The 19,740-nt window shown below is 54.2% G+C and overlaps 8 protein-coding genes across 8 annotated transcripts; 2 read left to right on the forward strand and 6 right to left on the reverse strand.

The window, feature by feature from the left end:
• Positions 1-689: 689 nt before the first annotated feature.
• Positions 690-2,281, reverse strand: M421DRAFT_92420 (2-succinylbenzoate-CoA ligase; the record flags this gene model as incomplete). Its single annotated transcript, XM_033598035.1, has 2 exons — positions 690-788; positions 842-2,281. 2 exons carry the CDS (start codon positions 2,279-2,281, stop codon positions 690-692), a joined length of 1,539 nt encoding a protein of 512 aa, XP_033448978.1.
• A 348-nt stretch (positions 2,282-2,629) lies between these two features.
• M421DRAFT_420630 (uncharacterized protein) lies at positions 2,630-4,900 on the forward strand. The gene is made up of 3 exons (XM_033592547.1): positions 2,630-4,250; positions 4,298-4,387; positions 4,438-4,900. Exons 1-3 carry the CDS (start codon positions 3,090-3,092, stop codon positions 4,537-4,539), a joined length of 1,353 nt encoding a protein of 450 aa, XP_033448979.1. The 5' UTR covers positions 2,630-3,089; the 3' UTR covers positions 4,540-4,900.
• On the forward strand, positions 4,407-5,209 carry M421DRAFT_153666 (uncharacterized protein). The gene has a single exon (XM_033587601.1). It carries the CDS (start codon positions 4,645-4,647, stop codon positions 5,083-5,085), a length of 441 nt encoding a protein of 146 aa, XP_033448980.1. The 5' UTR covers positions 4,407-4,644; the 3' UTR covers positions 5,086-5,209.
• On the reverse strand, positions 5,187-7,325 carry M421DRAFT_391610 (glycosyltransferase family 62 protein; the record flags this gene model as incomplete). The annotated part of the gene is made up of 6 exons (XM_033590007.1): positions 5,187-5,618; positions 5,669-5,749; positions 5,800-5,859; positions 5,910-6,538; positions 6,635-6,962; positions 7,115-7,325. The coding sequence occupies 6 exons, from the start codon at positions 7,323-7,325 to the stop codon at positions 5,335-5,337; spliced, it is 1,593 nt and encodes a 530-aa protein (XP_033448981.1). The 3' UTR covers positions 5,187-5,334.
• Positions 7,326-9,053: 1,728 nt separating this feature from the next.
• M421DRAFT_153677 (uncharacterized protein) lies at positions 9,054-10,118 on the reverse strand. Its single transcript, XM_033587602.1, has one exon. It carries the CDS (start codon positions 9,950-9,952, stop codon positions 9,269-9,271), a length of 684 nt encoding a protein of 227 aa, XP_033448982.1. The 5' UTR covers positions 9,953-10,118; the 3' UTR covers positions 9,054-9,268.
• M421DRAFT_420634 (uncharacterized protein) lies at positions 9,917-11,953 on the reverse strand. The gene is made up of 2 exons (XM_033592548.1): positions 11,149-11,953; positions 9,917-11,101 (listed from the first exon to the last, which is right to left on the reverse strand). Exons 1-2 carry the CDS (start codon positions 11,460-11,462, stop codon positions 10,285-10,287), a joined length of 1,131 nt encoding a protein of 376 aa, XP_033448983.1. The 5' UTR covers positions 11,463-11,953; the 3' UTR covers positions 9,917-10,284.
• A 342-nt stretch (positions 11,954-12,295) lies between these two features.
• M421DRAFT_420635 (GPI-anchored cell wall organization protein Ecm33) lies at positions 12,296-14,233 on the reverse strand. The gene is made up of 4 exons (XM_033592549.1): positions 14,151-14,233; positions 13,974-14,060; positions 13,053-13,905; positions 12,296-13,002 (listed from the first exon to the last, which is right to left on the reverse strand). Exons 2-4 carry the CDS (start codon positions 14,029-14,031, stop codon positions 12,726-12,728), a joined length of 1,188 nt encoding a protein of 395 aa, XP_033448984.1. The 5' UTR covers positions 14,032-14,060; positions 14,151-14,233; the 3' UTR covers positions 12,296-12,725.
• Positions 14,234-17,737: 3,504 nt separating this feature from the next.
• On the reverse strand, positions 17,738-19,642 carry M421DRAFT_420638 (DNA glycosylase). The gene is made up of 3 exons (XM_033592550.1): positions 19,593-19,642; positions 18,588-19,532; positions 17,738-18,445 (listed from the first exon to the last, which is right to left on the reverse strand). Exons 2-3 carry the CDS (start codon positions 19,491-19,493, stop codon positions 18,104-18,106), a joined length of 1,248 nt encoding a protein of 415 aa, XP_033448985.1. The 5' UTR covers positions 19,494-19,532; positions 19,593-19,642; the 3' UTR covers positions 17,738-18,103.
• Positions 19,643-19,740: the final 98 nt, after the last annotated feature.

The raw sequence follows: 19,740 nt of genomic DNA on the forward strand, positions 1-19,740 counted from the left end.
ACTGGAACAGATATAAACAGATGCTTAGAGAATTGGAGATCTCGGTTCGTGCGTCGAAGCAGATTCCAATAGAAAGGGATGAGAATGACGAAGCTTAGAGACATGCGAGGAAAGGTACTGTGGTTCACAAGGCAGACATGGCTGCCTTCGGCCTGCTTTAACACTTAAGACATTCTGTATTCGAGAGTCAGAAACAGCAACAGCAGATAGAGACACGACATGTGGGGGCTGGGTTATCCACCACAGCCTTAGTAAGATCCATCAGCTATGCTCGTAAGGGTGCGCCAAACAGGCGCCTCGCTGAAAAGTACACCGTATGCCGGGACAAGCGAATTTCATTAGACAGACAAACTAGCTGTGTGGAAACACAGCAGCACGTTCGTCCGGTTGCGCCCGGAGATTGGTGACAATGTGTCTCAAGGTCATCGGCGACAGACGGTAGCATTGTAGATGGGGCTGTACGAGTCAGAAGCGAGGCGCCAAGTTGAGCCCTGAAGAGTTGCGCGATCCGCTCAGTCGATGGCGAGCGTGCAAGGGTGTAAGCCTCGGGAGACGGGTGTGAGAAAAGCGGGGTTGTTGTTGCTGATTCATCCCATTCGTGCGACCACAGTATCTACATCTACTCGAAAGAATGCCGGGGTTGCCTGGAAGATTGTACAGGGACGGTATCTGCAAGCGCGGCGCAATGTTCAGATCTTGGCCTTGGGCTGCTTGAGCATGGCTTCTGCAACAAGGCGTCGCTGGATCTTGCCAGTAGCCGTCTTAGGCATGATATCGGTGAAGAAAATCTGTTGATCGTCAGACATGTTACACGACGCTGAGGGGTTGGAGAAGGGCGTACCTGTTTTGGCAGCTTGAACTTGGCGATGCGATCGGTCAACCATGTCTTCAGTTCGCCCGCAGACAAGTTCTGGCCTTCCTTGACGACAACCGCAAGACCGACGTCTTGGCCATACATCTCATCCTCCAGAGCGAAGCTGACAGCCTCAGAAACGACAGGGTGCTGCGCAATCACATTGTCAAGCTCGATTGGGCTGATCTTCTCTCCACCCTTGTTGATCAGCTCCTTGATGCGACCTGTGATGATTACGTAGCCATCCTCATCCTGCTTGCCCTGGTCGCCAGTGCGGAAGAAGCCCCCCTTGGTGAATGACGAGGCGTTTGCGGTTGGGTTGTTCAAGTAGCCCTTGGTAACATTCTCACCACGGATGCAGATCTCAGCCTCCTTGCCCCGGAGAACCTCGTCACCCGCATCGTCAAGGATCTTGACCTCAACACCTTGACCAAGCCCCACACTGCCTGGCTTGCGCTGACCAGGTGGCAGAGGGTTACTCGTCATCTGGTGTGCCGCCTCGGTCATCGCGTAAGCCTCCAACACAGGAGCTTTGAAGTTCTGCTCAATATCGTGGAAGGTCTTCGGCGAGAGGGGAGACGAGCATGATCGAATGAAGCGAATGGCAGGTAGTGGGCTCGGGATTGGGCTCTTCAGCAAGATCTGATGGATGGTGGGCACAGCTGTATACCAGTTGGCCTTGTGCGTCTGGAAGTCTCTCCAGAACTCGGATGCGGAGAACTTCGGTGGCACAACAACCGAACCACCGGACGCCAATGGCGCAAGGAAGCCAGCAAGCAAGCCATGCACGTGGAAGAGAGGCATAACGAGCATGGTGCGATCCTCATGTGTCAGATCATACGTTCCTTGGATGTTCTGCATGGTGCGGAGAAGGTTGCGGTGCGTAAGTGGCACTGCCTTGGGACGTCCAGTGGTGCCGCTGGTGTGTAGCACAAGGGCCACATCGTCAGGCTGCGCAGACAGCACAGGCGAGGTCTTTCCAGCAAGCTTGCCAGTCTCCTTGACGTCCAAGACGACCTCCTTTCCGTTGTAGTAGCACTCAGCGATCGCCGCCTGGTACTTCCTCGCCGCCCTTACAGCAGCCGCATCCTGCGCGAATGCACCCTTCGGAACCAGAGCAATCGCAGAGCTGAGGTCGTCGATATAGAACTCGAACTCTGACTGCTTGTATGCCGGGTTCAGGGGAGCTGCAATTGCGCGTTGCCACGATGCAGCAATGAAGGAGACGATGAACTCGTATGTGTTGGGCAGCGCAATGGAGACGGCTGCTTGCGCAGACACGCCAACCTTGGCCAATTGCGCCTGGAAGGCCTTCACATCCTCGGTGAGCTTCGCGTAAGAGACCTCAAGTGCAGGCGACCCGGGCACGATGAGGGCGGTCGCGGAGGAGATGGGGGAGAAGGCGTCTGCGAGGGTTGTCGGAGCCATCTTGTCTGGTCTGGGATTAGATAAGGAGATATCTGGACCAGGGTCAGCATCTTCATCTGCAATGGCGGCGCATTGAATGGTGCATTACCTTGAGGCTTCTACACGAGTGACAATGAAATCTATTCGTCTACAGTGCACACTTGAGCCAGCTGAAGTGTCCAAGAAAAAGTTGGCTGTTCAGTTTCCTCCGGCCCGGCCTTTAAACTCTCTACGATAGCAGCCAAATGACGCGATCTGGTCCAGTTCCCGTCAAGCGTCAAACGGGACCCGAGTGGGCTTGGCGTGGGGCAAGCGTGGATCGTGCTTTCCTTTCGCGAACTCGCGCTTGCAGCATCTATCACTCCCGCGGGCCTCTGCACCAACGTTACCGCGGCGCGCAGTCAGCAGCGTTGTGTGACTAATTTATTTGTCATATCCATCTTACACTCACATCATACTCGACGATCCTAGACAGCCACAGCGAGCATAGTGCGGCAGTCGCCTTCAGCGCAACATCCCTAGCTAAGATGGGCTCGCAGCAACCGCAGAAGGCGCAGGCCTTGCCCAACCCATATGGCCTTCCAAATCCATACGTCCAGACGAGCCTGCCGAATCCGTATGTCGCAGCTACTGTTGCCTCGTCTGCGCCTGTCAAGTTCACAGAAGAGCAGGCAAAAGCCGAGCAGCAGAAGAAAGCACCTGGTATCTACTTGACGAGCTCCATACCATGTCTTTGAACCACGACTCATAAGCATTTACAGCTTTTCACAACCCACACCAAATCAAGCGCCCGCAGGCCAAGAAAGCCGGCACTGTCAAAAAGCCCCTCATGCCCGTGGTTTCCTCTTCAGCTTCCACGACGAGCTCCTCGGACCCAGCACCAGCTCCAGGTTCGAAAGCGGAACAACATGGCATAGATTGGTATCGAAGCACAGCGGATGACGATGCAGCTATCTTGGAGGAGAGGCGGCAGCGTCAATACGAGGAGGCTCAAAGAAAGAAACAAATGAAGAAGTTCCAAAAGCAATTCGGGTATTGGAACCCAACCGCTCCACACAAGCCTGAACGCTGGTCAAATCTGAAGGCATACCGAGCAAGTGGAGGGTATAGGCGTAAACAGGAGGGATTTAACGACTTCCTGCGATCAGCTGCTCGCCAGTCTGAGCGCCCCAGAGAGGAGAGCGAGGGCGTCAATGTCTCAAGGCCTATCTCATCCTCGGGCTCGACTTCCCCGCTGCCCTTGTTCGCACAGAAGCCCAGCTTTGCACCACCACCGTCCTACGATCCACGTACCGCAAGTTCTGAGCAAGACGATGAAACCCCTTACACGCGCCGCATGCGTCTCTCGCAACAGCAATCGAACGAAGCGCCACCTCCACCCTTCGAGCCTCAGCCACGTAGCTTTCCTCCACCACCTACTGTATCAGACGACGTGCCTCCGCCTCCACCTCCGCCAGTGCCAACCACGGGTGCCCCAGTAACAATCACAACCTCTATTATCTACGAAAATGCCACAATTTCAGCACCGCCTGTTCGTTACGCCAATGCCACGATCTCTGCACCCCCGGTACGATACGAGCAGCCACCGCCACAGCCCTTGAACGAGGAACCAGAGTACTCTGAGCGTCCCGCCAAACGGCCCAAGATAAGCAAGGCCGAGGCTATGATGGCGAAGATGGGTTACGTCAAGGGGCAGGGTCTGGGCAAGAACAACGATGGTGTTACAACCCATCTGGAAGTCAAGATCCGGAAACCTGCACCAGGTGGGCAATCGAGCATGTTCGACGACGGCGAAGGCAACAAGGTCAAGAGCGCGCAAGTCTGGGACGTACGTGGTGGCGAGAGGAAGAAGGACGAGCCAGGCAAGTTTGGAGAGGAGAGCTCCGTCGTCGTTACATGGGGCTGCGTGGAAGGGGTTGATTGGGGAAAGAATGCGGAGAGAGATGATGGAGGCATCAGGCAGGAAATGGGAGAGATCTTCAGCACAAAGGTATGCATGACACGAAACCCGTACAGCAAAAGGCTAATCATGTGCAGTTTGGCCCCGTCGAGAGGTTACATGTCGACGAGTCGAATGCTGAAGGAGTGGTTTACATACACTTCAAGTCGGTGCTGAGTGCGCTCAACGTAAGTCTTGCTACTCACACTTGCCCAACCCCAGCTGACATCAGCTCTAGGCTGTTAATCGATTTGACGAAGGTTTCCAGTACAGAGGTAGGAACATTCGCGCACGCTACTACGACGAGCGCAAATTTCACGCTGGCACATACGACCATTGATAGCAACGCTACTCTGATCAGCTAGATCTGTACGATTCCTAGGATGGCCAAGTCTCTGAAAGCCGTTTGTAACAGTCACACAACTAGCGCCTGCCGGAAATAGCTATGCCTCACCTTCACTGTACACGTGTTACCATCCTTCTATGCTTGAAGCCTTCTTCTTCACCTAGGCCCTTCCCAGTCACGTTACTCATCCTGCCATGTCTGGCCTTAGCTCATAGACAACGAAATATGCCTCACTTCGCTCTTGCCGCAAGAAGCACACTGAAGATCCTGACATTGATGTCAAACCAGGCAGCATCATCCAGGGCTTGCTCGATTGGCAGCCCAAATTCTCGAGGTTTCAGTGGTGGACAAGGCGAAGAAGACCACGAAGGGACGCAAGTGCTTCAGGGCGGGACCGTCGATGAAGAGGTCTGCCGCCATTCGAGAACGTACTTGCCAGCGCACTTGCCAGCGCTACGGCTGGTAGATAGCTGCCAGCACGGATCGAATCCATCACTGACGCCTAAGGGAGGGCGACGGCTCAATGAATGGATCGGATGAGAGGAATCAGGGTATAACGTTTATGTCTACAACTTAAGATCTCGCACCCAGAGCCAGCTTTTCCACACCATCTCGTCAATGTACAATATGTTCACGCTCCACTATGGCTTGTGCGCAACATGCATGCCCTATATATGAACTGCAATGAACCAGAACTCCGTCATATGCGTCTTACACCCTCTTCAGCATTCCCTCCGATATTACGCATAGCAGCCAGTCGCTTTTCATCTTTTGACACCGCCGGTCTGCTTACGCGTTACCAGGCTTCTCGTCCGTATCGATATGCCAAACAACATAGTTCGGCAGACCATAAACGCCATAGCCAGCTCTCTTCGCCATCTTTGCAAACCCTTCTGTCTCGGCCTGGTTCTCGAACGCGTATGCGGGGAAATTAACGCCAGAACGGTGGACGTCCGCTTTGACGACGATGTTGACGCCGCCGATGCCGTCGAGTTGGATTTCCTCGTGCGGGTTGGCGTGCCGGTCGCCCATCTTGGCCATGTAGATACGGTTTGTTTTGTATTCTTTGTAGCCTAGGTGACATTAGTGGGTGATTCGTGGTAGTCAAGGTTGGGAGTGGTACCTTCGGCGAGCACGACGTCCTTGTCGAGAGTGGCGGCGAGTTTCAGGGCGTCTGGAGATTCTTGCCAGGAATTGTAGTCGACTGCTCGCTGTTAGTGGAGACCAACCGGCGTAGAGCGTGCCTGTACATACAGCGGCCTTCAATGTCGACCATCTTGCCCTGCTTCTCCTTATATCGATGGAACCAGACGTCTACTTCTTGTCAGCAAGCGTCCCGCCCTTTCACGGTATTTTCGACTCACTGGGAACGAGGATATCCCTGTCATGCTGGACGAAATCCTCGATGATATTCGGCGGATTCTCAACAATATCGACATCCCTCCAATACACCCAGCTGTGATCAGGCTTCAGTGCTGTAGCAAGTAGATAGTTCCTCGCCTTGCCCATAGCCTTCCTTCTCGGCCCTTGCGCAGCGAAGCCGTGTCGCTCTTCTACGCTCTGCCCATAGCCTGCCACGCCAAAGCTTTTCTCCACTATCATCGTCGACCTGAAGGCAATCTCTGGGTTGTTCTGCACGCGCTCAAGCTCCATTGCCAGCGCTGCCATAGTATCATCCGTGGTGTCGCCGACGAGAAAGGCCAGGTCGATCAGCTCGTGCGGATACGTGAGCTGTGTGAGGAGGTCGAAGTACTTGGCAAGATAGTAGGACGCATCGCGCAGTGGTGTCAGAAGAAGGATCTTCTCCTTGTTCCGGACGGCGTCTACCGTAGACTTGACGAGGTCGAGGTTAATATGCTGGATCTCGGTGCTGTTGATCTCGATCGGCTTGCGGTGGTTGAAAACGACGGGCGTGGTGAGGTGGCCGTACCATTCTTCGTTCTCGTTGGGTGTCATTCGCATGGGCGGTTTTGAAGGGCCGAAGCAGTAAAATCTGGAGGCGTCAGGTCAGCATTCGTTCGCAGGCGCACTTGCATGCGTCTCAGAAGCGCATTATGTGCAGCCATGTATCCATAAGAGCTGCACGTACCTCTGCACCTCGCTCGCAGCGCTGCCCATGGACCGCCATAGCAGCACGATGGCCGTGACAATCGCCAGCGGCACCAGAAATCGCGGGCTGCGGACGCCATGTGTGATCTGCCTGTACGGCGGTATCCTCGCCTTCGCCGCCTTCCACGAGTAGCCTCCCTTGCCGGCTACCATCTGCGGCAGCATCGTGAGACCTGAAAGGCCTGCAGGCTGCTCGTCCTCCGCCTCCTCTCCCCGTGCCTGGCTGATGCGAATGGACGAGCTCCTCGCACGGATGTCGCCCGGATCTTTGCGCTGTCGCTGAGTGTGAAGCGGAGGGGACGGTGATCCTGGTGAAGCCAGCGTGTTGGTTGTTGCGCGGTGCGCAGACGGAGCTACACGTAGAAAGGACAGGCGTGACAGCACGTCCCTGCTGTGAGAGACTGCTTGTGGGAGGAGCGACGGGCAGAAGCAAGCAATTGCGCTCCCCGATGTCGACCACTGTCCGCAAGTCGAGCAAGCACTCGGTGCGCTAGCTGAATTGCTCGTCGGCGACGGGGTCCACTGATGATGACGCTTGCGAGATAACAACTGTTAGACGTTTCAGGCAAGTCGTTTGTTCTGAACGTTGGCAATTGCAGGCAGTGCTGTGGGATCTCGCATGGTCTAAAGTTGCTTATCTCTAAGCAAACATTTCCGCTTGTTCTGAACATGTCGCTGTGGACCCTGGTTGTCGACACGCGAATGCCAATGATGCGCTAGAGCACGCGCTACACCGCGGCTACAGCTGGATGCAACCAAGCGGTTGGACTTCTGCCTGATCATCACCAAGACGACTACATCAAACTTTGTAAGTGCATCATCCGCGCAAGATGCTACACGTCATATTCGGGATGGGTAAGCTTTTAGCTGCCCGCTGCGGCCCGCGCTGGGCGCCTCATTGTACCGAACTCTTTACGGCCTCTGATCGTGCGGATACGAGCCTTCGACTGTGGAGTGTGCCGACACCGCCTCTTTCACAGCACATAAGGACAAAAGTATGTGGCTGCGTTTGGGCGGCTGAACGAGGGGAGAGTTGGTCACGAGAGCTGGCCTTGCACTCTAGAAGTATACTGGACGTCAGCAAGGAGACCGTTGAAGGATCGATTCCAAGCTAACAGTCGTGCAGCAGCAGTCAAGGTTGGATCAAGCCTGGATGGGAGAAACTTTGCGCTAGACGAACAGATTGCTGACTAGACACACCTTCGCACGCCAATTTTGGACCTCCGTGGAGATTTGAATCAGAATCGGGAGATAATTACGTGTATCACCTATTGATATGCAGTTTCCCCTCTTCGGCAGCATCTGTTGGTCTCACTGCTTGTAGCCTTTTGTACTTGCAGCATCTTCAGAATGATATCGATGGTGGGAAGCAAAAGCGATACACCCTGGTCACATTTCAGCCTCCGCAGATGCTCGATGCGACTTCTCCCAGCTTCATCCGTGGAACCTCTCAAGACCTGGTCCTCAACCCTCTTCTGCGCCACTACTGCAAGTGTTGCTACCTTGCCGGCGGAACGGCATTGTGCTTCCCCAAGTATCGCTAACATGAGCTGCAAAACCATGCTAGAGGTGGAGCTGTATACATGCCAACACCTATCGAGCGCCTGCGGAAGCTCGAAATGGTGCCACGGCAGTGCCTGCGGGTGTCTTCGAGCACGGTGGGTTTGTGGAGGTATGGCATCATGGCTTCACCAACTTGTCGATGAACTGTCCGACTTTGGTGACTTGCAGCGGTACCGAGGCTGGATCGAATCTAAAGCAGAATCCTACCCGGATCTCGAGTGGATACAAGAACGATCGGTCAGTTGAGATGTGGATATAGGCAAACTGTTGTACATAGAGAAGCTCCAGGCGACAGTCGGGCCTATCACCGGTCGTACTCCGGACGACGAGGAGTGGCGCCCTCAAGTCGAGGGCAACGCTGAGGATCCTTCGGCAGAGTGCATCAGTCTAGTCTGGGCTTCGAAACGTAGTGATGGCCTTTGCGAGATCCTTCAGCGCCTGTGAATCATTGCAGTGGTGGAGGGAAGTCGGAGTGATTTCCGATGCATGCATTCGTACGTCGCTGAATACTTCATTCGACGTCTGACACGTAGCACAGAGGATGTAGGGACATCCGCAAATTTTCACACTGCTTGGCCACTGCATGAGAGCAAGTCCGTTTGTGGTGATCTGCGGGAGCATGGTGAAGCATTGCAAGGTTGGCGGAGTATTTATCTGCTTGATGATTGAATGTTGACTTCCTTGCTGCGACAAGCAGGCATCTCAAGCGAGAAGAGAAGAGCAGTTCGAGACGTCTCTGAAGGACCGCGAAGCTACGTTCGATCAAACCGAGCAGACGCTACGTGCGTCTTCCGTGTCGTCTGTCGGTCGGCGGTGGCTCGCAGTCGGGCATGATGAAGAGTCGCTAATAGTGGTGACAATCCGCGGGGGGAAGCACCGGTACGGGAACGAGGCACTGTTGGCCAGTCAGAAGTCTCGAAGCAGGGCGGGAAAGCATTCCTCACATGCAGGAAGCCCCAGGGATCCAGTGCCCAGACCATGAGGAAGCGATGTGGAGGACGAAAGGAGCTCTGAGGTCGTGCAATGCTGTGACAAACACGTTCGTATGCGACTATCCGGCCCTTTGCTCGGTGCTTCCTGCAGGCAGCGTCACACATCGTAGACCCATAATAGAGCTGCCATGAATCATGGTGCGGTTAGTGGCAGTTATTGTAGGACCGCATATGTGGGTAACAACGGCTGTCCGCGAGCGAAAGCTGATCGAAGGAGGTAGATCCGCGGTGAAGAATGGCTGATGGTGGTGCGGAGAAGCGCGCAACGTTGCGTGGCAAATGGCCTCAAGTTGAAGTTGATGGGAGCATAAGTACTGTAAAGAGTCAGACATCAACGCATCTCGAACCGCGCGATTGTGAGGCTGCGTCAGAGGCAAGACAAGCTGGGTTATCCCATCCTCGTGCTCCATTCTTTCGGGCGTGCCGTCAATAGCTACGCAGAAGTGAGAAGTCGCTGCGAGTGTTGCGACGACGCATGCATGTTGTTCAGTCTCTCCGCTTTCGGCTACGTGATGCAGCGGAAGAGTAAAGCCGCAGCCGTAAGCGAATGAACTTCGAGTGAGGGGATCAGAAAGCAACATGGACTGCGATGAGGGGCTGGGGTCGAACATTAGCCTGTCGGCAGGATGGGACGAAGGAATTAGCGGCGGCAATGTTGATGAAGAAAGGTGGGTCAGAACATTGAAATTGAGCAAGTGACAAAGCGAACGGTGTGGAGTAATTATTCGATTGTGCGTGTGCATCGATTGCGATGCGGGTATACCATAATGCTAAGCTAAGAATATGCATATTAGAAGGCCGTTCAGATCGTCATACAGATGCCGTTCGTCGTAAGGCGATGCCAAAGAAAAGTAATCAGACAACCACCCGAAATGTGCGCGGATTGCCGCGTGTATGTGCATGTCACACAGTGAGAGAGCAAAGTCTACTCCAAGCCAAATAAAAACGCAGAGCGACACGAAGCAACGAACTTTTGGATAGAAACAGAAACTTTTCCAGAAAGGGAAGATACTCAACACACCGCCAATGCCGCTGAAAATAACAAATTGCGGTAAGGTCATCAATGCAAGCTCATTCAGATTTCGTAGACCATTCGTTCGGAGGCCGTCTTCCAATGAGCCTCACCGCGAGTGGATGTGGCAGCGACTAGACACTGCTTATGCTGGGTGATCTGCTCGAGGAGCTGCTCCTTGGATGTGCTAGGCCATCGCTTGATCAACTCGTTCAGCCAGCTGTTTGTGTCTGCGAATTGCTTGTTGCTGTGTCTGAGCTGCAGAATGGCTGAGCCGTTGACTGAAGATTTGTTCCACATGGAAGGCTCAATGCCATCCTGTCGAACATCCCAAGCGATGTTGTTGTTCTTGAGCGCAATCCATGCACCTGGGCCGCCGTGTCGTGGTGCTGCAGTGTTCTCGATGTTGATGTTGGCCTGTCTGCAGACTTCTGCAAGCTCAGCCTGGTCAAGGGCTTGACAGTAGCGGTTGCCGGCTTCGTTATCGCTCTTCTGCACCTTGGAAGAGATCGTGCCAGTGGACGCCCGCTTGGAGTACTGCTTGCGATCCTCTCGCTTCTTCTTGCTTGCCTTTCCGCCTGTATGAGACACGACAGCGGTAGATTCGTGAGTTGGTGTGGTGTAAGGGAAGACGTGGCCGGCCTGCAACCTTAGGCGGTCCAGAGGCCTAGTCTCTCCATACTGAGGCTCAAGAGGGCAGCTGGAGAAGGCAGGAGATGCAGAGCGGGAGGGATGGAAACCGGACGATGCTATCGAAGAGACTGATGGACGCCTCGACACGTCGGAATCGTAAGTGGAGACGCTCGAGCTGTAGTTATAACGTTGTTCTGGCGTGACCTGGCGGATGGGTGGCAGCTTGACGTTGGTGAGCTCGGGCTTGCTAGACATCGTTAGAGACGTGTGGCAACAATGTATGAGTGATCGTACATGTTGTCAGCAGGCTGGTGCGACACCACCGTTGCTGGGTTGGGAAGGTGAAATTGCATTATGCAGAGTGATGAAGAAGTTAAGTGTAGGGCAAAGAAGAAGCCGCCAAAGGACGCAATGGGGTGAATGCAAATCGTGGATATTGTGATGCGAGACTGGAGGAGGAAGCTGATGTCCTTTATATCTGCTAAACTGGAGGCCACAGTAACATGCACCAGATCTGAGTGACGGCAACGCGGAAGCGGGTATCTGACCAGGTTCGTGGACGTTAGCTGATGGTCATTGCAACCCTTCACACGGGCGAGGATGTGCATCCTTTCGGTACCAGGCTTCTATCATGCAGAAACAGAAGAAGAGAAGTTATGTCTAGACGACTGTGACCAGATGCAGATAGCTTGTACCACTAGCAGCTGTGGGGGTGAGCTGGGCGATGCGCTCAAGTGCATCGGCAAGGGACGTCGTTTGAGACATGCACGAATCTGCAGCTGGTGACAAGGGCACCCTGCACATGCTCTGGCCGTTTCCTCGATGACAGCAACAGAATGCAAGGCTGCTGATTGCCTTTCACCGCTTATGTTCGCTTGTATTAACGAACAAACTGATTCGAGTAATGCTGCAATACACCTGCGCGGGCGGAGCTGTCAATGTCGAACAGCATTGTCGAATAGAACGTGCAGATGTAGCGTTCCTTCGGTGCGGGTATATCTTAGAGAGCAGCAGTCAGTCTTCTTTGGGCTTCGAGACTGATGCTGATGCTGGATCCGTGGCTAACGTTCCATTGTGGCTTGCTCAATTGCAGCGGCAAATGCACCGGTTGAAAAAGCAAATCTTATAGACACCATTTGCCAGGCTCACGGTCGGCGGCTGCGCTCTGTCGATTCGCGAAGCCCTCTAGACAAGCGGCTCGTTGCTTTGGGCACTGTCAGTGCCAAGGAAGTGGAGAAAGAAACATGGGTAGAAGCTAGGAGAGCTGAGCCTTGTTGTGTAACTGAGGTTGATGTGGTGAGCACAACCCTGGCTCAAATCTACAGGGGCTAGAGCATCTGCGCTCCGCGTTCCCCGCGCACGAGCAGTCCCTTTGGGAAAGTCATGAAGTGACAGAGATCATCTGAGTAAGAAACGGATATACGCGCGAATATCATACTGGAGCGAGTTTGATAAATGAATAGGCCCGAAGAGATAGCAACAAAAGACTGTAATTTTGCTTGTCCTATACGACGATGGAATGGCCTAGATACCCTATACACACGATTGAAGGGAGTGTAACAGATATGCAAGTGCAATCTCTCAAGAAACCGTCCTGCCGTTCCGCTCATCGAGACCGGAGAAAATTAACTGGTGTGTGCTGCAGATTGAAAGTCTATCATATTTGGACCCAGTAGCCAATTGATACATGCAGCGTGATACATACAGCTGTTGCATACGGGCCCATAAACCCTTCGCCCAAACCACTCCAGTCATCGTGTCGAGCTCAAATCTGAGCGCTTGTCGGAAGATGTCATACGCTATCAAAGGAACCCAGATCAAGGATGATTAGTCTATGCAAATACAATGGAAACGCCAGCGTCCGAAACCATCTAGAGAAGGAAGACAGCAGCCATGGCAGCAAGACCAAGGGCACCGTTGACGGCGCTCAGGCTGGTGGCGGCACCAGTCTTGGAGTCGCTGCCGCTCTGGCTGGTCGGTTTGCTTCCGGCGGTGGAGGGATCGACGAGCTTGCCCTGGCAGAAGTACTTGCCCTGAATGAGCTTCTTCTCCTGCAGGGGCTTGTAGAAAGCGCAAGCCTCGGTGATGTTGCCAGTGGACTGAAGGTTAAAAGCACCCTTGACGCTGTCAAGCTCAGGAGTCTCGACACTGAGATCAATTAGCGTTTGTTAAGAAGGGCATAGCTGGACTCCACTTACGTGCTCATGTTTCCGGAGATGTCGAAAGCACCACCGATGCTGGTCAGCTTGGGAAATCCGTCGATGGCGGAAAGGTTGGTGTTGTTGGCAATTTGAAGGTTGTCGGTAATCTTGGTCAACTGGGGAAAGCTGATGTTGGAGACCCCCTCATTGGCAACGATGGCGAGGGCCTCACCGATAGAGGTCAGGTTGGGGGCGGAGAAGGACTCGAATCCGTTGTTGTACAGACCAAGAGATCCGTTGAGAGTCTCGAGGGAAGGCATCGAGAGAGAGCCGATGAAACGGAAAGTCAGATTGGTGGCCCAGATCAGGTTGGGCAGAGTAACGGCGAGCTTCTCGTTGTTGTCCGCGAAAGTCAACGAGTCAGAGACATTACCAATCTGCATGTTGATTTCGTTGATGTAGCCGTTGTTGGCGACGAAGATGGTGTCGGCCTTCTCGATGTTGATACCCGATAGGGAGCGGAGAGCAGTGTTCTCAATGCGGATGTTGTCGGCCTTGGTGACCTCAGCGGTGAAGCCAATGGTCTGAAGGTTGGGGAGAGCGTTCCACTTGATGGTCTCGACGGTCTTGAGCTTGGGCATGTCAACCGCGTAGAGGCGGGTCAGGCCGTCAAGCTCGACAGAGCCGTCAACCTCCTCGAGGCTGTCAGCGCTGATGCGCTTCATGTTCGAGTTGCTCGTGGCGACAAGGTTGCCGTCGAGCTTCTTGATGCCGTTCAGCGCAATGTCGTCGGTGGTGCCAGTAGCAATGGCAATGGATCCAGAGAACGTCGAGCACGAGCTGAGAGCGGTGGCATCGCCTGAGTTCTGGATGGTCTTGGTCCCAGAGACCGAGCAGCCGTTGGACTGAGCTGTGAGAAGAATTAGCAGAAGCTTCGTCTGACCCAGCAACAGCGCCTCAATGGTGGGCCTAGCATACCGTAGACAGAACCTGTCAGGGCCAGAGCCGGCAGGACGATCTTAAGGAAGGAGGACATGGTGGCTGATGAGCGGGACGATGTTGGTACTGGAGTGCAATGTCAGTCGCTGGCTGGTGGAGTGAAGTGGGCGGCGGTGCGGTGTTGTCGTCCAAGGGAGGCGTTAGTGTTGCACGAACCGTGGATATTAAGACTGCGCGCTGCTGGGCAGACTAAGTTGCTCGGTGGATGGGTTGAATGATGCGTGGAGCGAGTGACAGAATTAGATGAAAGAGCACGGAATTAAAAGAGTAGCCCCAGCGCTGACGGGGAAATCGTAATGGTCTGACGAGCAAGAACGAGGGTGGAGGGTCGTAGAAGAAGGAGAGCGTCTCACTTCGCCTGCGGAAAGAAAGGAGGAAGGCAGGCGCGACCCCCTAGTCGTTTTAGCGCGCCGACTGCATCGGCTGTTATTGGCCGTGCACTACGCGCATTCTTTTTGCGTCCTGTGTCGACCATCAACAACAGGCTGGTGCATTGTTGGGCCACGCGCTGGCAGCTGACGGCCCCTCAGAAGGCTTTCACTGAGCACAGCGGCATAAAGCAGCAGCAGCCCGCCTTTGCAATGCTGCTGTGAATGCGCTGGTGCAGCGCTGCGACGGCTCCACCCACGGTTCGAGAGCCTGTCACAGCGGTCCTGACAGGCAGTGAAAGCATCGGCGTTTCCAACCAAGTGGCAAGGATAGCCTTCGCAGGTCCGCTCGTCCCGCAGCTTGCAAATCTTGATTTCTTCGACTTGTGCACGCTTTCCAGCATGTGCCGCCTGAGGCCTCACAATCCAGCGCCTGCCGGCTGATCGAGAATTGCCTCCCGGTGCTGCTGGCTGGTGTGTGCCATGTGGCCGTTCATCCGTGGTGCATTTCACTCGGCTGGCGAGCTCGTTCCAGTGGCCATGGCACGCCACAACAGGAAGCTAGCGGTCCACAGCGGTCTCAAGCCACCCCATCAGGATCGTTCCGGATCAGGATCTGCCCGGCCCCTAGACTCTAGAGCCTCCGCTGCCTAATTATTCAACGTACTTATCGAATCTTCAGCCTCGATGAACGGACGTTGCGTCTGCCCTGACCGTGCATGCTCACTTCAAACCTCCGTACGGATCTCCTTGCACAGCGCCGGACATCTCAAACAGTCCCGCCCCCTCCAAACCGTTGTCCTCTCACAGTTGCGTCCCCCCACACCTGTCCAGCCACAGTCGCAATTCTACCGCAGGTCGTTGGCTCGTAATTCCCAGCCCACAGAATGTTGAACGCTGAATTGCGCGTCCCCCGGCCAGAACACATCCCTGCTTGGCAGCCCGAATTAGTTTCGATGGCCTCCGTTTGGCCAAGTGCGCCCGGTGCAATCTCGAAGAGCCCGCCCCCCTCTGCGTAAACATCATCATCGTGACATATGAACATCCACTTGGGGCTCGGCCGTTACTTCTAGGTACCCGTTTCCCCCTGATCGCCCAGGGTTCCGCTTTTAGGTCCTCTCATTTTCTTCCGAGCTTTTGCAAACTTCGTTTGCCGCGCGCTCGAACGTCTGCAGCCAGCTTCGCAGCTTTTGATGTCGCGACAACAGAGTACCGCTTCCGTGTCTTTCTCTGTAAGGATCGTCGACCTTGTCGCTGAAAAATTGGAGCGTTGCCCTTGTTAGGCGAGACGGCTCTTACTGGCGTGTTGTGCAAACTGCTCATAACAGTCCACCTCCACAATAATCGTCAGGCATGACAAGACATTTGCCAGCGCCGCCGAGACCTTTATCTCAAACTCACGCGACGAACCTCAAGTACAAGGGGCGGCGTCAACAGATGCACATTCTGCCGAGCAGATTTCCTCGATCATGGAGATCAGATCCCGCAAAGTGCTAGACTCGGCGGCGTTCCTCTTCCAGCAGTGACATAACAATTGACTGTGGCAGGCTGCCTGCTCTGCAAACCAGCAGAAGCTCACGCAGTGTTGTGAATTACTTCACGCTGACACGAGCCATCGCAAATATAAAGAGCGCCGTATGCACGCACATCTTCGAAGCTCTTCTGCCTTCACGCGACTCACTTATCTTGGCGAACTCTGCTTCACACAAACATATGCTGAACTTCGCAAGCTGATTTAGTCGGACCTCCACTGATGGATATGCACAAAGACTACCAAGCAACTTCAGTACACCACCATTGTTGGCAACAATTCACCATTTGACTCGATGCAGAACCTCACTCAGATGCAAGTTCATACAGCGCTTCTTCCATTTCGCGGATGCTGGAGGGTCTCGACTTGATCGGTCTCTTGCACTTCCTGACTTCATGAGCTACGATTCCTGTCTATCAGGATTGCGTCGCACGAAAGATCTTATTGGATGTGCGAAGCGCATGGTTCGCCATCATGTGTCGCACATGTCAACTGGGGTGCATACATATGGTCTCCTACATGCTACATTCAGTTATGAGAGTGCAACGAAAGTGGACAATACCCAATATTTAGCCTTCTGACCGATCAACGCTCAGCAAAGCGAGGCGTCAACTCCTAGCACTCTCATGCCCCTATAATGAAGCTGTTGTGCCACACATACTAACACCTGTAGCGACCGTGTTTCCTCCCATTCAGACACTTTGAAAGGCCTAGCTGCATGTGGTAGGTTTTCATCCGAGACCCGGAGCCGCGGGGCCTGATTAGCTTTGTACGACAATGTATGCCAGCTCTTGACGACCTGGTTGGCAATCTGCCCTTCCGCTCGATCGCTGGAGCCGCCCGTTCTGCCAAACCCAGCTTCACCCCACTTCTTTGCAGCATACAACTTCCACTCGAACCTGAGTGACAACCAAGACCTCCATTGCCAGCCAGGATCTATGCCTTGCAGACCGCCTTTCTTCCGCACGGCAGACGGATATCTGCGCAATCAAGATCAATTCATAGTTCCTTGCGACAGGAACTGCAGGATCATGGCCACACAGACATGGCGTGTCTGTTGTAACTGGAGGCGCTGTAATGCATCACTTGAATTTGATGGAGACGACGGCAGGTCTCGCATCAGGATCATCCTGGGGCAGTCTCTCTCCACCGGCGCTCGTTTGTTGCTGCTATTTCTGCAGGCTTAGGTACTACCAACCACTTGTGGCGGCCTACATCGCCCTGGGCAACAACGGCTTCATGGGAAGCGGAAACGAGAAATGCTTCGCAGCGGTAAGCTATCGGTCCTTCTCGCTCATTCAGACGACATACGGAATATGACAGCTGTCAGATGTATTGCGACCCTCCGTGCATTCACACGCATGAGCCATCGACCATCAGAAGAAGCTTACTCACTCCTATCCAGTGACAAAAATAAACGTCATACAATGGTGTTCAATATTGCGAGCAGCGACTGCTCGGTACCAGGCCACTCAAGACAATGAAAGACCCTTCCAGCTACTCTAGCACCTCGGTGTCCACATCCGCGATGCGCCACATATACCACATGAACAAAGACCTGAAGAAGTTAGCTGTGTGACGAATAGAGCGTATGCTGCTCTGCAAGCGCAGAAGTGCTCTGCATTTCGGACATCCACGCACCTGTATGGCGAATATTTGCTCGCTATGGACAGCATCTCCTGCTCCGACATATATCTGCAAATCTAATGTCAACATCAATCGTGGGGCAGCATGATCGAAGCAACTCTTCTGCATAGGCAATCGCCATCGAGGAAGTCGTCAGCCATCGGCAGTGAACGTCGGTTCAAGCGTCCCCACGCCTTCATGCATGATGCATCGGCAACGGTAGGAGGTAAAAAGAGTGCATGAAGGTGGTACTCACTTCCATTTACCACCCTTATTCTTCAGCTTGGAGACGTCGCGGCCCATGTATGCGGCCATGCCTCGTCTGTAACATGTTAACAGAGTCCTCCCGCCTCCAGCCTGCGGCTGCTGTGTATCGACATTGTACCGGGATCCTCCCTCGCTTCGCGCGCGCTCTCAACCGTCAATTTGTACGACACTCGTCATGCACGTAGCCGACGTTGCTGTGGTGTAGCAAATGCATACACTACAGCGACACGACAGACCGCGCTATGCCTGATCTTTGCAACGACAACAGTGGCAAATGACGACCGAAACAAGACGGTCGAGTCAGAATGGAAGGAGACTCACTGCACGCCCAAGTCGCCTGTGCTAAACACATCCATCCTCTTCAGCCCAAAGCAGGCAAACATCTCCACGCTCCAACGCCCCAGGCCCCTGACAGCGACCAGTTTCTTGATCAGCTCTTCGTCACTTGCACTCACGAGGCTCTCCGCGGTGAATTCTCCAGAGGCGAACTTCTCCGCAAGGCCTGTAATGTATTCGGCTTTGCGCTGTGAGAGGCCTGCTGTGCGAAGGGTGGGCAGATCCTTGGTCAGGACCTGGGCTGGGGACGGAAAGGCGGGATGTGTGTCTTCGAACAGGGCGGTGAACCTTTTGCGGATTGAGGCGGCTGCTGCGCCCGAGACCTAGGTGCTGTCAGTGTTGTTCTGTCCTTGCCCGCAGACATGCTGTAGATGTCAATGTAATCGACGTCTCGTATCCAACCCCTCTTGCGTACATACTCAGCGCTCTTCGACGCTCATTGTGCTGCCAGTAACGTCAACATACCTGCTGTCCAATGATTCCACTCGCCAGCGCCGTAAATGGATCGACAACCTCCCTCAAACCCTCCGGGTTAAACATCTTGCACTGGTGGCCTGCAATCAATCTCTCCAGCCTCCGATTCCCCGTCACCTCCATGTCCACCTTGATTAGATACGCCTCTGCATCCTTCAACAACGTCGCGATCGTGCTCGTGGACTTCATCGGCGACCCGACGTCTGGCGGGAGATTATTCGCTTTCCGCTTCTTACTTGGCGACTCATTGACCACGACCTGCGATCCGTTCGGCGTCAGGACGGGTGCATTGGTGATATCTGGTGCGGCGGGGCGGTTGCGGTTCAGGCTCGCGAGTGAGTCGAGCAAGTGATCTGTATCTTTTGCTCTTTTTGCGTTCTCTGAGCCAGCAATGAGGCCCACGCCCGATGGCGTTAGCGTGAATGGTACCGGCTTTGTGCGTGAGACGAGGTCGGCTTTGTTGCGATGCTGACGCTTCTTGGACGCAGGGGTCGTCGGAAGATTGTCGACACCGTTGCTGGGCATACCGGGCGTGGGAAAACGGGCTGTCCCTGGCATGTCGCTGACGATGCCTACTGATGACTCTAGTTCAGTTTCAGGCGCCTTGCGTTTTCTCGATGCCACAGGTTTCTTCGGCGCAGCAACCTTTTCCAGTGCAGCAGTCTTTTTTGGTGCAGTTCTACCTTTCGAATGTCCATCGAATACAATAGCTGTGGCTTTCTTGCGAGTAGCAAGCTTATGTTGCGACTCGGGTGAAGGTGCAGGATAGTCCACGGCCCTGCATGGAGGGCCTGAGAGCTTCTTCGGGGAGCCATTTGCACCCACCTGCTCGTACGAAGCTTCTGGAGCTTCGGTCACAGCAACCTTCGCATTCCGAGCCGAGCGTCTGAGCGACATGCTGATTCTTTTGGTTATTTGGCAGCGGAATGGTAAAGTCTGACGTCATACGTCAGTTTGAGGATGCGCAGGACTTTTGGGCTACGACCAGATGCTCACTATGACTTTTGGTACTTGTCTTGGTGTGGACTTGTGTATTAGCATGGAAGTTGATTACTTTGAAGTGTGATGTCGGAGCTTGACGCGGTTCGCGCGGGGGACTTGCATGCACGGTTACGAAGCTGACGCCCTCGCACGTGATGGCACT

The sequence above is a fragment of the Didymella exigua genome (assembly GCF_010094145.1).
Source record: "Didymella exigua CBS 183.55 unplaced genomic scaffold M421scaffold_13, whole genome shotgun sequence".
Lineage (NCBI taxonomy): Eukaryota > Fungi > Ascomycota > Dothideomycetes > Pleosporales > Didymellaceae > Didymella > Didymella exigua.

Excerpts from the sequence above, each read along its gene's own strand:
- M421DRAFT_420630 (XM_033592547.1), top strand. The coding sequence starts at position 3,090 with ATGCCCGTGGTTTCCTCTTCAGCTTCCACGACGAGCTCCTCGGACCCA. Across the intron at positions 4,251-4,297 it reads GAGAGATCTTCAGCACAAAG|TTTGGCCCCGTCGAGAGGTT; the intron begins GTATGCATGACA and ends AATCATGTGCAG. Across the intron at positions 4,388-4,437 it reads CGGTGCTGAGTGCGCTCAAC|GCTGTTAATCGATTTGACGA; the intron begins GTAAGTCTTGCT and ends CATCAGCTCTAG.
- M421DRAFT_153666 (XM_033587601.1), top strand. The coding sequence starts at position 4,645 with ATGCCTCACCTTCACTGTACACGTGTTACCATCCTTCTATGCTTGAAG.
- M421DRAFT_153677 (XM_033587602.1), bottom strand. The coding sequence starts at position 9,952 with ATGCACACGCACAATCGAATAATTACTCCACACCGTTCGCTTTGTCAC.
- M421DRAFT_420634 (XM_033592548.1), bottom strand. The coding sequence starts at position 11,462 with ATGCACATCCTCGCCCGTGTGAAGGGTTGCAATGACCATCAGCTAACG. Across the intron at positions 11,102-11,148 it reads CACCAGCCTGCTGACAACAT|CAAGCCCGAGCTCACCAACG; the intron begins GTACGATCACTC and ends AACGATGTCTAG.
- M421DRAFT_420635 (XM_033592549.1), bottom strand. The coding sequence starts at position 14,031 with ATGTCCTCCTTCCTTAAGATCGTCCTGCCGGCTCTGGCCCTGACAGGT. Across the intron at positions 13,906-13,973 it reads CCTGACAGGTTCTGTCTACG|CTCAGTCCAACGGCTGCTCG; the intron begins GTATGCTAGGCC and ends TTCTTCTCACAG. Across the intron at positions 13,003-13,052 it reads ATCTCCGGAAACATGAGCAC|TGTCGAGACTCCTGAGCTTG; the intron begins GTAAGTGGAGTC and ends AATTGATCTCAG.
- M421DRAFT_420638 (XM_033592550.1), bottom strand. The coding sequence starts at position 19,493 with ATGTCGCTCAGACGCTCGGCTCGGAATGCGAAGGTTGCTGTGACCGAA. Across the intron at positions 18,446-18,587 it reads GTGGAATCATTGGACAGCAG|GTCTCGGGCGCAGCAGCCGC; the intron begins GTATGTTGACGT and ends GACAGCACCTAG.